Source organism: Haematobia irritans, chromosome 4 (genome assembly GCF_050003625.1).
Source record: "Haematobia irritans isolate KBUSLIRL chromosome 4, ASM5000362v1, whole genome shotgun sequence".
Classification (NCBI taxonomy): Eukaryota; Metazoa; Arthropoda; class Insecta; order Diptera; family Muscidae; genus Haematobia; species Haematobia irritans.
The window spans coordinates 41,874,392-41,890,722 of record NC_134400.1 but is presented as its reverse complement, the minus strand read 5'-3'; the positions used below and the strand labels follow the sequence as shown (position 1 = coordinate 41,890,722).

The 16,331-nt window shown below is 31.3% G+C and overlaps 1 protein-coding gene across 2 annotated transcripts in view; it reads left to right on the top strand.

The window, feature by feature from the left end:
- Positions 1 to 16,331, top strand: part of loaf (low-density lipoprotein receptor domain containing lost and found) — a 242,989-nt gene that overhangs the window by 212,352 nt on the left and 14,306 nt on the right. For both annotated transcript variants that reach the window (XM_075305963.1, XM_075305964.1), the window contains exons 4-5: positions 3,361 to 3,505; positions 7,193 to 7,315. In XM_075305963.1, the coding sequence (XP_075162078.1) occupies positions 3,361 to 3,505; positions 7,193 to 7,315 (268 nt within the window). The remainder of the gene's footprint in view (positions 1 to 3,360; positions 3,506 to 7,192; positions 7,316 to 16,331) is intronic.

Here is a 16,331-nt window from a genome sequence, read left to right as displayed (position 1 = left end):
AATTTTGAGAAATATTTCCATTGAAATAAAATTTAGGCAAAATTTTCATAAAAAAAAATTTTTTGAAAATTTTTCCTATAGAAAAAAAATTTGACAAATGTTCCTATAAAAATGAAATTTTAACAAAATTTTCTTTAGAAATAAAAATTTGACAAAATTTTCTATAGAAATAAAATGTTGACAAAATTTTCTGTAGAAATAAAATTTTGACAAAATTTTCTATAGAAATAAAATTTTGACCAAATTTTCTATAGAAATAAAATGTTCACAAAATTTTCTATAGGAATAAAATTTTGACAAAATTTTCTATAGAAATAAGATTTTGACAAAATTTTCTATAGAAATAAAATTTTAACAAAACTTCCTATAGAAATAAAATTTTGACAATATTATTTATAGAAATTAAATTTTCACAAAATTTTCTATAGAAAAAAATTTTGAGAAAATATTCTATAGAAATAAAATTTTGACAAAATTTTCTATAGAAATAAAATTTTAACAAAATTTTCCCTAGAAATAAAATTTTGCAAAATATCCTATAGAAATAAACTCTTGACAAAATTTTCTATAAAAATAAAATCAAAATTTTTAATGGAAATGATTTTTTTATCACAATTTTCTATAGAAATAAAATTTTGACAAAATTTTCTATAGAAATAAAATTTTAACAAAATTTTCCCTAGAAATAAAATTTTGCAAAATATCCTATAGAAATAAACTCTTGACAAAATTTTCTATAGAAATAAAATCAAAATTTTTAATAGAAATGAATTTTTTATCAAAATTTTCTATAGAAATAAAATTTTGAAAAAATTTTTCGTAGAAATAAAATTTTGAGAAAATTTTCCATTGAAATAAAATTTAGGCAAAATTTTCATAAAAAAAAATTTTTTGAAAATTTTTCCTATAGAAAAAAAATTTGACAAATGTTCCTATAAAAATGAAATTTTAACAAAATTTTCTTTAGAAATAAAAATTTGGCAAAATTTTCCATAGAAATAAAATTTTGAGAAAATCTTCTATAAAAAAAAATTTATAAAATTTTCTGTACAAATAAAATTTTGAGTAAATTTTCAATAGAAATAAAATTTTTCAAAATTTACTATAATTTTCTATAGAAATAAAATGTTGACAAAATTTTCTATAGAAATAAAATTTTGACAAAATTTTCTATAGAAATAAAATATTGAAAAAAAATATTAGAGATATCAAATGTTGACAAAATTTTTTATAGAAATGAAATTTTGACAAAAATTTCTATAGAAATAGAATTTTGACAAAATATTCTATAGAATTTTTGTCAAAATTATTTTGAGAAATTTTTCTATAGAAAAAATTTTGAGAAAATATTCTATAGAAATAATATTTTGAGAAAATATTCAACAGAAATAAAATTTTGACAAAATTTTCTATAGAAATAACATTTTAGCAAAATTTTCTATAGAAATAAAATAAGTCGGTTACTAAGTTAACAAAATTTCCCCTAGAAATAAAATTTTGCAAAATATCCTATAGAAATAAAATCTTGACAAAATTTTCTAACGAAATAAAATCAAAATTTTTAATAGAAATGCATTTTTTATCAAAATTTTCTATAGAAATAAAATTTTGAAAAAATTTTCCGTAGAAATAAAATTTTGAGAAAATTTTCCATTGAAATAAAATTTTGGCAAAATTTTCATAGAAAAAAATTTTTGAAAATTTTTCCTATAGAAATAAAATTTTGACAAATTTTCCTATAGAAATGAAATGTTAACAAAATTTTCTTTATAAATAAAAATTTGACAAAATTTTCCATAGAAATAAAATTTTGAGGAAATCTTCTATAAAAAAAAATTTATAAAATTTTCTGTACAAATAAAATTTTGAGTAAATATTCGATAGAAATAAAATTTTGCCAAAGTTTACTATAAAAATAAAATTTTTTCTATAGAAATAAAATATTGACAAAATTTTCTATAGAAATAAAATTTTGACAAAATTTTATATAGAAATAAAATTTTCACAAAATTTTCTATAGAAAAAAAATTTTGACAAAATTTTCTATAGAAATAAAATATTGAAAAAAATTAGAGAAATAAAATGTTGACAAAATTTTTTATAGAAATGAAATTTTGACAAAATTTTCTATAGAAATAGAATTTTGACAAAATTTTCTATAGAAATAAAATTTTGAGAAAATGTTCTATAGAAAAAATTTGATAAAATTTTCTGTAGAAATAAAATTTTGAGTAAATTTCCGATAAAAATGAAATTTTGACAAAATTTACTATAAAAATAAAGTTTTTTCTATAGAAATAAAATTTTGACAAAATTTTCTATAGAAATAAAATTTTGAAAAAAAATTTCCTATAGAAATAAAATTTTGACAAAATTTTCTATAGAAATAAAAATTTAACAGAATTTTCCATAGAAATAAAATTTTGAGAAAATGTTCTATAGAAAAAAATTTGATAAAACTTTCTGTAGAAATAAAATTTTGAGAGATACAATAAAATTTTATAGAAATACAATTTTGACAAAATTTTCTATAGAAATAAAATTTTGAAAAATTTTCTATAGAAATATAATATTGACAAAATTTTCAATATAAATAAACTGTTGACAACATTTTTTATAGAAATAATTTTGAGAAAATATTTCTATAGAAATACAATTTTGACAAAATTTTCTATAGAAATAGAATTTTGACAAAATATTCTATAGAAATAAAATGTTGACAAAATTTTCTATAGAAATAAAATTTTGACAACATTTTCTATAGAAATAAAATTTTGAGAAAATGTTCTATATGAAAAAATTTGATAAAATTTTCTGTAGAAATAAAATTTTGAGTAAATTTTCAATAGAAATAAAATTTTGACAAAATTTACTATAAAAATAAAATTTTTTCTATAGAAATAAAATTTTGACAAAATTTTCTATAGAAATAAAATTTTGACCAAATTTTCTATAGAAATAAAATTTTGACAAAATTTTCTATAGAAATAAAATATTGACAAAATTTTCAATAGAAATAATCTGTTGACATAATATTCTATAGAAATAAAATTTTGAGAAAAGTTTTTATAGAAATAAAATTTTCTATAAAAATAAAATTTTGACAAAAATGTCTATGGAATAAACATTTTTGCAAAATTTTCTATAGAAATAAAATGTTGACAGTATTTTCTATAGAATTAAAATTTTGACAAATTATTCTGTAGAAATAAAATGGTATATCTGATTTATGCATGAATAAAAGTCCAAAAAGTCCTTAGGGACCTTATCATCCATTTATTCTGAATTTTATATTGTACTCTTCTTGCTCTCTATCACACCTTCTCACATTTTATCTCAATGTTTACCTCTCTATTACAGATTGATATATCCTGCCGCCAGACAAAACAAACAGTGAGCTCAATATTGACACGTACCAATTTTGTTACACTCAAATATGTAACAGACAACTGGGGTACAGATGCGAATGGTTTCAAATTGGTTATAACATCAGTGAAGGATCCAAGTAAGTACTAAAACATGATTCAATAGATATTATAAAAAAATAAACATAAAGAAAGAAACGGCAAAGTAGAAAAAAATAAAATGGTAATAAACAAAATTTGAAAGTAATATAAGAGATTTACATGCAGGGTTGCCAAATACTTTTAATGAAAAATCATAAAACAAAAATTAAGTTATAAAATCGTCCAAAATATCTTAATTTTTAATTCATTCGTAGATGATATATTTTTTTTTTCAATATTTTTTTCTGTGTACATGAGTTTTAGCTTCTTCGGCATATTTCTTTTGTATTTATTTATTCAACAAAAGCGAGTCCCTTGTCAACCTTTTAGCCTTTTAGTAAATAAATTTTGCAAATAATATAATGACCAAAATATACCATATCTTGGAGATTTCAAAATTGCCATCGACCCAAAAGAAAATATTTATAATTTTCCTTTCGCCATATTCGCACAATAAACATAAGCAAAAAAACGACGATATCCAATTACAATTCCCTTTTCCATGTTATTTATGACTTTCAACACTTTCGCGTTATCTGTGGCACAAAGGGTAGTTAAGGAAATGAACGTCAAACGGAAATAACACTTGCAATACTTTACAAACAAATACACACTCACCCACACACAGACACGCGCCCGCATACAAACACATTATATGGGTACTGAGGCAGAAAGCATTTGTCTGCTATAAATATATAATCACAAGCTTCCAAATAACTCACGATTGAGGGCTAAGGAGTATATGAAATTGTTGTCAATATGTTTGTATGTAGCTATTGCTGACTTTGCTGAATTATTGCTATGATAATCAAAACAGAAGCAAATAAATATGGACGAAATTTCAGTCTCGACGGATCATAAATACCCTCCACATAGACTATCAAGTCCATTGTGATACCATAGGTTATGGATTTTCTCACATTGGAGGCCCCGAAGACCAATATAGTCAACCTTGAAAAACTGTTCTGACTTCGGGGACCTAAAATTCACTGACTTTGCGAACCAAAGATTTTCGCTTTCAGCACCATCTTCCAACTTGGCCTACCTGAAAACAAATTTTCCGTCTTTGGATACCGAAATTTATTGAGTTTGGGATTCGACATAGTCCTGCCTGCAAAAATTGTCTTTGGGAACCGAAATTTTTTTAACTTCAAGCACCTATATAGTCTATATTCAAGCTTGGCCTGCCTGTACAAACTTTCTGTCTTTGGGAACGGATATTTTTTGATTACAGGGACCCATGTAGTGATTTACCTACCTGCAAAAAAGTGGTCTCAATTCGGGGACCGAAAAATCCCTAACATTGGGGTCCGATTGGCCTGCAGCCAATAGATTGTCTGTATTCGGGCACTTAAGATTCGCTGGCTTGGGGAATCAATATAGCCCATCTGTCAACTCTGCCTCCCAAAAAAATATCTGACTTTGGAGACCGAAAATTTATTGACTTCAAGGACTATCCTTCTTCAAGATTGGCCGATATAGTCCATGTTCAAACCCGAATTTGGGAACCACAATTTTTTGAGTTCGTGGACCGATGCAAAAATTTCTCTGAGTTTGGGGACCGAAGCTTTGCTCACTTCAGGGACCGATATAGTCAACCTTCAACCATGACATGCCTGAAAAAATGGTCTGATTTCGTAGACCAAAGCTTCAATGACTTTAGGGACCGACATTTTTCTGACTTAGGGCGCCGATATAGTCCACCTTCCCACGTGGCCTACCTAAAAAATGTTTCTACTTTAAGTACGGAAATTTGTTGAGTTCGGGAACCGACATAGACCATATTCAATCTTGACCAACTTGCAAAAACTTGACTTCTTCGGGAACCGAAAATTTGTTTACTTCAGGCACCATCTTCAAGCTTGTCTTTTTCATAAATAATTTATGACTTTACGGACCGATGGTTTTCTGACTTCGGACACTCATATAGTCCGCCTTCTAACTTGGCCTACCTGAAAACAATTTTCCCGACTTTGGAAACCGAAATTTGTTGATTTAAAACTTGACATGTTCAAACCTACCTGAAAGAAATTGTCTGTTTTTTGACCCAAGATTTGCTGACTTCAGTCACCGATATAGTCCATTTCCAAATTTGGAAATAAATTATTTGATTTCGGTGACAGGATATAGTCCATTTTCAAACTTGATTTTCAGAACCGTAATTTTCTGAGTTCGTGAACCGATAGGGGGGGAACATGTTAAAACTTAAACTGCCAGCAAAAAATTTCTTATTTATTTTGGGAACCGTAGATTTGTTGACTTTGGGGACTCATAAAGTCCACTTTCGACTTTAACCTGCCTGCAAAAAATGGTCCGACTTCGAGGACCAAAGGTTCGATGAATTTAGGGACCGATATAGTCCATCTTCTAACCTGGCCTACCTGAAAAACATTTTTCCGACTTTGGGAGCTAAAATTTGTTGAGTTCCAACTTGACATGCTCAAACTTGGCCTGCCTGCAAAAAATTGTCTGTTTTGGGGACCGAAGATTTGCTGACTTCAGGCTCCGATATAGTCCATCTTCAAGCTTGACCTATAAACATTTTTCTGTCCGATATGTTGAAACTTTACATACCTGCAAAACATGGGTCCGGCATAGTCCATGTTCCAATTTGGTGTGCCTACATAAAATAGTCTGACTTTAGAGACCCAATATTCGCTGACTTTGAGAATCGATATAGTTTACCTATTAACTTGGCCTTCCAGCACCAATAACTGTCTGACTTTGGGGACCGAAAGTTTATTGACATCAGGCACCGATAGAGTGGATCTTTAAACTTGGCTTTTTTGGAAATAAATCACCTGAGTGATTATCTGATCGGTGAAAGAGCCCATGTTCAAATTTGACCTTGGGAACCGAAATTTTTAGAGTTCGTAGACTGATATAGGCGACCATGTTAAAACTTGAATTGCCGGCAAAAATTTGTCTGACACCGATATAGTCCATCTTTCAATTTGGCCTGCTTGAATACAAATTTTTCCGTTTTTGAGGAACCGATATTTGTTGAGTTCGGGAAGCATCGGGGACCGAAGATTCGCTGACTTTGTGATCCGATATAAGCTATCTTCCAATTAATTCTGCTTGTAAAAAATGCACGAACTACGGAGACCGACTGACTTTGGGAACCCATATCGTCCATCTTCCAAGTTGGCCTTCCAGCAAAAATGGCTGTTGGGGCAGAAAATTTGTTGATTTCAGGCACCTATATAGTCCATCTTCAAACTTGTACTGTTCGGAAATAAATTATGTGACTTCGGTGACCGATTAGACCATGTTCAAACTGCCTGCAAAAAAAGTGGGATTTCAGGGACATAAGATTCTCCGACTTTGGAGACCGATACAGTCCATCTTCAAACTTGAACTGCCGGCAAAACAAAATTGTCGATTTCCGATAGTCCCACAATTATCTTGACTTTCATTCCTTACGTAAATTTAGCCTGATAAGATTCCTGGTTAATGACTGTTTGGTAACAAATAATAAATTCTACAACTTTACAATTGGAGAGACCAACTGAATAAACTTCTCTTCCTATGGTAGTAAGCAGAACAACATACACACATATATATTTTCTCTTTTGAAATCATTTACCAAATATTTTATTACTCCCCGTTTCTCATTTATTTACGAGCTATCGTTATGCTTCTCTCACATTATTTCTATTTATTATCTTTTCTCTTTAATACAGAACACACATGCAAGGATTTCACCTGTGGCTCAAATGGCTTTTGCATACATCCTGATCTACTGTGTGATGGCATTAATCACTGTAGCGATAACTCCGATGAATCGGTGCATAATTTATGCCAAAGTAAGTATCTACCGTTGCCATAGACCGTAGCTCCATGCACCATAGTAAGTAGTGGCGTGGTGTTTAATGGCACAAAACAAAAATATCAACCGCACAACAAGGGATGACATATAAAGAAATTTTGAATAGTAAAAATCTCAGCATATGTACGGTACTAAATATTTAATAATGAAATTAAATAGAATGCTAATTATATCAATTAATTTTTTTGTTAAGTTTTCAAAATTTTCTATAGAAATAAAATTTTGACAAATTTTTCTATAGAAATAAAAATTTGACAAAATTTTGTATAGAAATAATCATTCATTTTCTATAGAAATAAAATTTGGACAAAATTTTCTATAGAAATAAAATTTTTTACAAAATTCTCTATTAAAATAAAATTTTAACAAAATTCTCTATTAAAATAAAATTTTGACAAATTTTTCTATAGAAATAACATTTTGACAAAATTTTCTATAGAAATAACATTTTAAAAAAGTTTTCTAAAAAAATTAATTTACAAAATTTTCTATAGAAATCAAATTTTGACAAAATTTTCTTTAGAAATAAAATTTTGACAAAATTTTCTTTACAAATAAAAATTTGACAAAATTTTGTATAGAAATAATCATTCATTTTCTATAGAAATAAAATTTGGACAAAATTTTCTATAGAAATAAAATTTTTTACAAAATTCTCTATTAAAATAAAATTTTAACAAAATTCTCTATTAAAATAAAATTTTGACAAATTTTTCTATAGAAATAAAATTTTAAAAAAGTTTTCTAAAAAAATTAATTTACAAAATTTTCTATAGAAATCAAATTTTGACAAAATTTTCTTTAGAAATAAAATTTTGACAAAATTTTCTATGGACAAAATTTTCTTTACAAATAAAATTTTGACAAAATCTTCGATAGAAATAAAATTTTGGCAAAATTTTCTATGGAAATAAAAATTTGACAAAATCTTCTATAGACATAACATTTTTACAAAATGTTCTATAGAAATAAAATTTTGACAAAATTTTCTATAGAAATAAAATTTTGAAAAAATTTTTTACAGAACTAAAATTTTGATAAAATTTTCTATAGAAATAAAATTTTGGCAAAATTTTCTATAGAAATAAAATGTTGACAAAATTTTCTATAGAACTAAAATTTTGACAAAATTTTCTATAGAAATAAAATAATTTATAGTTGACATCCCTACCTATAAATCACACGATGGAAATGGCGGGAATTTGATTTCATTGTAGGGTATCCCATCTTCTACATATCCCTGCCACCCATAATGCATGTTTTAAGGAAGGAAGTGGTAACATACAGTGGTACTGGTATTGGTCAGGAAATGGGTAAAGCCAACAGCACATATAAACCTAGTAGTCATACACACACATAAAACGGGTAGTCCAACCATAATGTAGTATTGTCAATTTTGTACCACTTAATAAATAGTTTGACATTAAATATATAATTCTTTAACCACAATTCAATTTACCTGCAAAAAAATGGTCTCAATTGGGGGATCGATCATTCGCTGATTTTGGGGATCGATATATTCCATCGTCAAACTTGGCCTGCCTGCAAAACAATGGTCTGACTTCAGGGACCGAGGATTTGCTCACTTTGGGAACCGATGCAGACCATCTTGCAACTTGACATAATTGTATAAAATTTTGATGTAGTCCATCTTCCAACTTGACCTACCTGAAAACATTTTCTTTGGAAAACGATTTTTTTTTTATTTCGGGAATCGAAATAGTTCATGTTCACACTTGAGCTGTCTGCAAAACGTTTTCTACTTTGGGGACCGAAGATTTGCTGACTTTGGGCACCAATATAATCCGTCTTCAAATTTGGCATATTTGGAAATAAATTTTCTGACTTCGGTGACCGATAGAGTTCATATTCAAACTTAGGAACCAAAATTTTTTGAGTTCGTGAACCGATATAGGGGGCCATGTTAAATGTTAAACTGCCTGAAAAAGTTGACTGACTTTGGGGACTGAATATTTTCTAACTTCGAGGAACGACCCCAATTTTCGCAGGCAGATCATGGTTGAAGGTAAACTATCTTCAACCTTGGTTAGGTTAGGTTAGGTGGCAGCCCGATGTATCAGGCTCACTTAGACTATTCGGTCCATTGTGATACCACATTGGGGAACTTCTCTCTTATCACTGAGTGCTGCCCGATTCCATGTTAAGCTCAATGACAAGGGACCTCCTTTTTATAGCCGAGTCCGAACGGCGTTCCACATTGCAGTGAAACCACTTAGAGAAGCTTTGAAACCCCCAGAAATGTCACCAGCATTACTGAGGTGGGATAATCCACCGCTGAAAAACTTTTTTGGTGTTCGGTCGAAGCAGGAATCGAACCCACGACCTTGTGTGTGCAAGGCGGGAATGCTAACCATTGCACCACGGTGGATATAGCTCCCATATATATGTACCTTGACCTGACTGCAAAAAAATGGTCTGACTTCGTGAAGCAAAGGTTTGATGGCTTTAAGGACCGATTATTTTCTGACTTCGGGCACCGATATAGCCCGTCTTCTAAATTTGCCTACTCGAAAACAATTTTTCCGACTTTGGGGACCCAAATTAATTGAGTTTGGGAATCGCATAGTCCATGTTCTAACTTGACTTGTCTATAAAACGAAAATTTTGTCCAAATTGTATTTCTATAAAAAATTTTATTTCTATACAAAATTTTTTCAAATTTTATTCCTGTAGAAAATTTTGTCAAAATTTTATTTCTGTAGAAAATTTTGTCAAAATTTTATTTCTATAGAAAATTTTGTCTAAATTTTATTTCTATAGAAAAATTTGCCTACTCAAAATTTTATTTCTATAGAAAATTTTGTCAAAATTTTATTTCTATAGAAAATTTTGTCGAAATTTTATTTCTATAAAAAATTTTGTCAACATTTTTTCCTATAGAAACTTTTATTGTATAGAAAATTTTGTCAAAATTTTATTTCTATAGAAAATCTTGTCAAAACTTTGTTTTTATAGAAAATTTTGTCAACATTTTTTTCTATAGAAACTTTTATTCTATAGAAAATTTTATTTCTATATAAGATTGTGTCCAAATTTAATTTTTATCGGGAGTTTTGTCAAAATTTTATTTCTATAGAAAATTTTGTCAAAATTTTATTTCTATAGAAAAATTTTGTCATAATTTTGTTTCTATAGAAAATTTTGTCATAATTTTGTTTCTATAGAAAATTTTGTCAACATTTTATTTTTATAGAAAATTTTGTGAACATATTGTTTTTATAGAAAATTTTATTTCTATAATAGATTGTGTCAAAATTTAATTTTTATAGGGAATTTTCTCAAAATTGTATTTCTATAGAAAATTTTGGCAAAATTTTATTTTTATACAAGATTTTTTTTTTATACAAGTCAAAACGTTATTTCTAGAAAAGAAAAGTTTGGGGACCGAAAATTGCTGTTGTCGGTCACCGATATTATACGTCTTCAAGCTTAGCCTTTTATGCAATAAATCCTTGGACTTAACTTTGGGAACCATAATTTTTTGAGTTCGTGGATTTTTGATTTTGGGAACCGAAGATTTGCTGACTTCGGGGACGGACTCCAGCGTCAGTGAATCTTCGGTCCCCAAAGAAAGATAATCTTTTTGCAGCCAAGTAAAAGTTGAATGTGGGTTATCTTCAGCCTTGAAAAAAATGCCTGGAAAAAAATGGTCTGGTTTCGTGAACCAAAGGTTCAATGACTTTCGGGACCGATGATTTTCTGACTTCGGGCACCCATATAGTCCGTCTTCTAATTTTGCGTGCCTGAAAACAAATTTCCGACTTTGGGGACCGAAATTTGTTGAGTTCGGGAATCGAAATATTCCATGTTCAAACATGACCAGTCTGCCTATGTTCAAACTTGACCTGTCTGCAAACTGTTGTCTTGTGATTAGTATCGGAAGACTTTTTACGCTACAAAATGTTGATCAATGGTGGATGGTAATATTTTTGAGTGATTTCATATATAGTTTACTACATTGCACAGACTCGGTTATAACATCGTTGAGCCACAACATTACATAATAAAAGATAATTTGGTCTATGTAATTAGTACAAGACCCAATTATCTAAACTAACCAAATGTTGGACATTGTGGTTGGAACACCCTTTAAAAATAATTATTTCTCCATATTTATATGGCTGTTAGAGGAAAAGATGGCAAATTCAAACCCTCCACCCCCAACCCTCCCTAATATTTTTGTTAACTACAGGGAAATGAGAGAGGAACTTTATAATGTGTAACTTTTCCTATAGTTTCAGTAATGACCTCAGTATGCCTTGGAGTGAGTAAAATCCAACGAATAATTCGTAGTAGAATTTAATGATAGTAATAGCCATTGCTACGATTTATGACTCTATAATTCAAATGTATTCGTAGATGTTAATATATTTATGATGGTTGATTTATACGATTTTTATACTCACCACCATAGAATGGTGATGGAGGTATAATAAGTTTGTCATTCCGTTTGTAACACATCGAAATATCGATTTCCGACTATATAAAGTATATATATTCTTGATCAGGGAGAAATTCTAAGACGATATAAGCATGTCCGTCTGTTCGTCTTTCTGTCTGTTGTAATCACTCTACAGCCTTCAATAACGGCGCTATCGTCCTGAAATTTGGCACAGATTCGCCTTTTGTTTGGCAGGTCAACTTCGAAGATGGGCTCTATCGGTCCAAGTTTTGATATAGTCCCCATATAAACTGACCTCCCGATTTGGGGTCTAGGGCTTATAAAAATTGTAGTTTTTATCCAATTTGCCTGAAATTGGAAATCTAGAGGTATTTTAGGACCATCAAAAAGTGTACCGAAAATGGTGCCTATCGGTCCATGTTTTGGTATAGCCCCCATATGGACCGATTTCCCGATTTTGCATCTTGGGCGTCTAGAAAGTGTATTTTCTATCCGATTTGCCTAAAATTGGAAATCTGAAGGTATTCTAGGACCATAAAGAGGCGTGCCGAAAATGGTGTGTATCGGTACATGTCTTGATATAGCCCCAATACAGACCGATCTCCCGATTTTACTTCTTGGGCTTCTAGTATCCGTAGTTTTTATCCATTTTGCCTGAAATTGGAAATGTTGAGGTATTCTAGGAAAATAAAGAGATATGCCGAAAATGGTGAGTACCGGTCCATGTCTTGATATAGCCCCAATATAGACCGATCTCCCGATTTTACTTCTTGGGCTTCTAGTATCCGTAGTTTTTATCCATTTTGCTTGAAATTTGAAATCTAGAGATATTCTAGGACAATAAAGACGTATGTCGAAAATGGTGAGTACCGGTCCATGTTTTGATATAGCCCCCATATAGACCGATCTCCCGATTTTACTTCTTGGGCTTCTAGAATCCGTAGTTTTTATCCAATTTGCCTGAAATTGGAAATCTAGAGGTATTCTAGGAAGGTAAAGAGATGTGTCGAAAACGGTGATTATCGGACCATGTTTTGATATAGCCCCCATATAGACCGATTTCCCGATTTTACTTCTTGGGCTTCTAGAATCCGTAGTTTTTATCCAATTTGCCTGAAATTGGAAATCTAGAGGTATTCTAGGACCATAAAGAGGTGTGCCGAATATATTGAGTGTCGGTGCAGTTTTTGATATAGCCCCCTTATAAACCAGCCCTCCTATTTGGGGTCTAGATTCTAGAACTACAATTAAATGTGCTGAATACAGTGTGTATCCTTCCTTGTTTTGCTATAGCCCCCATTACACCGAACTCCCGATTTAACTCCTAGGGTTTCTAAAAATTTTAGTTTTTATCCGATTTACCACAAATTGAAAATATACTGGCATTTTAGTATATATGATTTAGTTTTATCGTTCCATTTGGTAAGGCCTCCATATGGACCGATTTTGAGTGTATAGAAGGCGCACTGATCATGGAAATTGCTTGAAACGGACTGTAAAATTTCCACATTTTACTTCTCGTAATCATTTAAATAATGGGAATGAAAATCTACAGATTTTAGATTTCAAATCAAGGCGTTATTTTATCATTTTCTTGCACACCTACAAGGGATGTTAATGATTCCTCTAAAACACAAACAAAAATTAAAGTAGTATATTGTAATTCATTAATCTGGCCTTTTAAAGGCTTTGAATTTCTTAAATAAATGGTTCTCATAAATCCAGAATCTGATATAGTCTTCATAGGTAAAATTTTTAGATTTATCTTCGGAAAGTGTACTAATTGAACTGCTCTATTTAGGAGAATATCTATCATCAAACCCCCCTGAAATTTCAAAGGAAACTATAATATTTTATTCATTGTGGTGTATTTAAGATTCGGCCCGGCCGAAAGGAAAGTGGACATTTGACCAATTTTTAAACAAGAAATTTGACCAAATCTTGGCTAAATATGGGGGACACTATTGGCATTCATGTTAAGTAGAAACATAACAATTTTCAAACAATTTCTTAATTGACTTTATTTTTTATACCCTCCACCATAGGATGGGGGATATATTATCTTTGTCATTCCGTTTGTAACACATCGACATATTGCTCTAAGACCCCATAAAGTATATATATTCTGGGTCGTGGTGAAATTCTGAGTCGATCTGAGCATGAAAGTCCGTCCGTCCATCTGTTGAAATCACGCTACCTTCCGAACGAGACAAGCTATCGACTTGAAACTTGGCACAAGTAGTTGTTATCAATGTAGGTCGGACGGTATTGCAAATGGGCCATATCGGTCCACTTTTACGTATAGCCCCCATATAAACGGACCCTCAGATTTGGCTTGCTGAGCCTCTAAGAGAATCATATTTCATCCGATCCGGCTGAAATTTGGTACATGGTGTTGGTATATGGTCTCTAACAACCATGCAAAAATTGGTCCACATCGGTCAATAATTATACATAGCCCCCATATAAACCGATCCCCAGATTTAGCTTGCGGAGCCTCAAAGAGAAGCAAATTTCATCCGATGTTGCTATTTGGTACCTGGTTTTAGTATATGGTCTCTAACAACCATGCAAAAATTGGTCCACCTAGGTCCATAATTATATATAGCCCCCATATAAACCGATCCCCAGATTTGGGTTGCGGAGCCTCACAGAGAAGCAAATTTCATCCGATCCGGCTGAAATTTGGTACATGATGTTGGTATATGGTCTCTAACAACCATGCATAAATTGGTACACATTGGTTCATAATTATATATAGCCCCCATATAAACTGATCACCAGATTTGACCTCCGGAGCCTCTTGGAAGACCAAAATTCATCTGATTCAGTTGAAATTTGGTACGTGGTGTTAATATATGGCCTTAAACTCCCTGGCAAAAATTGGTCGAAATCAGTCCATAATTATATATAGGCCCCATATAAACCGATCCCCAGATTTGACCTCCAGAGCCCCTTGGAAGAGCAAAATTCTTTCCATTCGGTTGAAATTTGGTACGTGATGTTAGTATATGGTATCCAACAACCATGCAGGAGTTGGTTCCTATCAGCCCATAATTATATATAGCTCCCATATAAACCGATCCCCAGATTTGACCTCCGGTGTCTTTTGTAGAAGCAAAATTCATCCGATCTGCTTGAAATTTGGTACGTGGTGATCGTATATGATCTTTAACAACCATGCCAAAAGTGGTACATATCAGTCCATAATCATATATAGCCCCATATAAACCGATCCCGAGATTTGGTTTTGGAGGAGCAAATTTCATCCGAGTGAGTTTAAATTTGGTACATTGTGCTAGTATATGGTCGTTAACAACCATGCCTTACTAGGTCCATATCGGTCTATAGTTATATATATCCCTCAGATAAATCGATTTCCAATCACACAAAAATTGGACCATATCACATTCATAATTGTATATAGCCCCCATAGAAGTGACCCCCATATTTCAATTCTGGCTCTCTACGTACCGTGCAAAAAGTCCATATCGATTCGTAATTATTTGTAGACTTACCTATACATAACTTTTTTGTCTAATAAAGGGTGATTCTTTTGAGGTTAGGATTTTCATGCATTAGTATTTGACAGATCACGTGGGATTTCAGACATGGTGTCAAAGAGAAAGATGCTCAGTATGCTTTGACATTTCATCATGAATAGACTTACGATCTGCCACAACGTCGAATTTTCAGTGAATGGGCCCTAGAAAAGTTGGCAGAAAATCCGCTTTTTTATCGACAAATTTTGTTCAGCGATGAGGCTCATTTCTGGTTGAATGGCTACGTAAATAAGCAAAATTGCCGCATTTGGAGTGAAGAGCAACCAGAAGCCGTTCAAGAACTGCCCATGCATCCCGAAAAATGCACTGTTTGGTGTGGTTTGTACGCTGGTGGAATCATTGGACCGTCTTTTTTCAAAGATGCTGTTGGACGCAACGTTACGGTGAATGGCGATCGCTATCGTTCGATGCTAACAAACTTTTTGTTGCCAAAAATGGAAGAACTGAACTTGGTTGACATGTGGTTTCAACAAGATGGCGCTACATGCCACACAGCTCGCGATTCTATGGCCATTTTGAGGGAAAACTTCGGAGAACAATTCATCTCAAGAAATGGACCGGTAAGTTGGCCACCAAGATCATGCGATTTGACGCCTTTAGACTATTTTTTGTGGGGCTACGTCAAGTCTAAAGTCTACAGAAATAAGCCAGCAACTATTCCAGCTTTGGAAGACAACATTTCCGAAGAAATTCGGGCTATTCCGGCCGAAATGCTCGAAAAAGTTGCCCAAAATTGGACTTTCCGAATGGACCACCTAAGACGCAGCCGCGGTCAACATTTAAATGAAATTATCTTCAAAAAGTAAATGTCATGGACCAATCTAACGTTTCAAATAAAGAACCGATGAGATTTTGCAAATTTTATGCGTTTTTTTAAAAAAAAAAGTTATCAAGCTCTTAACAAATCACCCTTTATATACCACGTATGGACTAACTCACAATTTAGAAAACGATGTTAAGAAGTTTTAAGATACCACAATCCAAGTATTTCGATTGTGGATGACAGT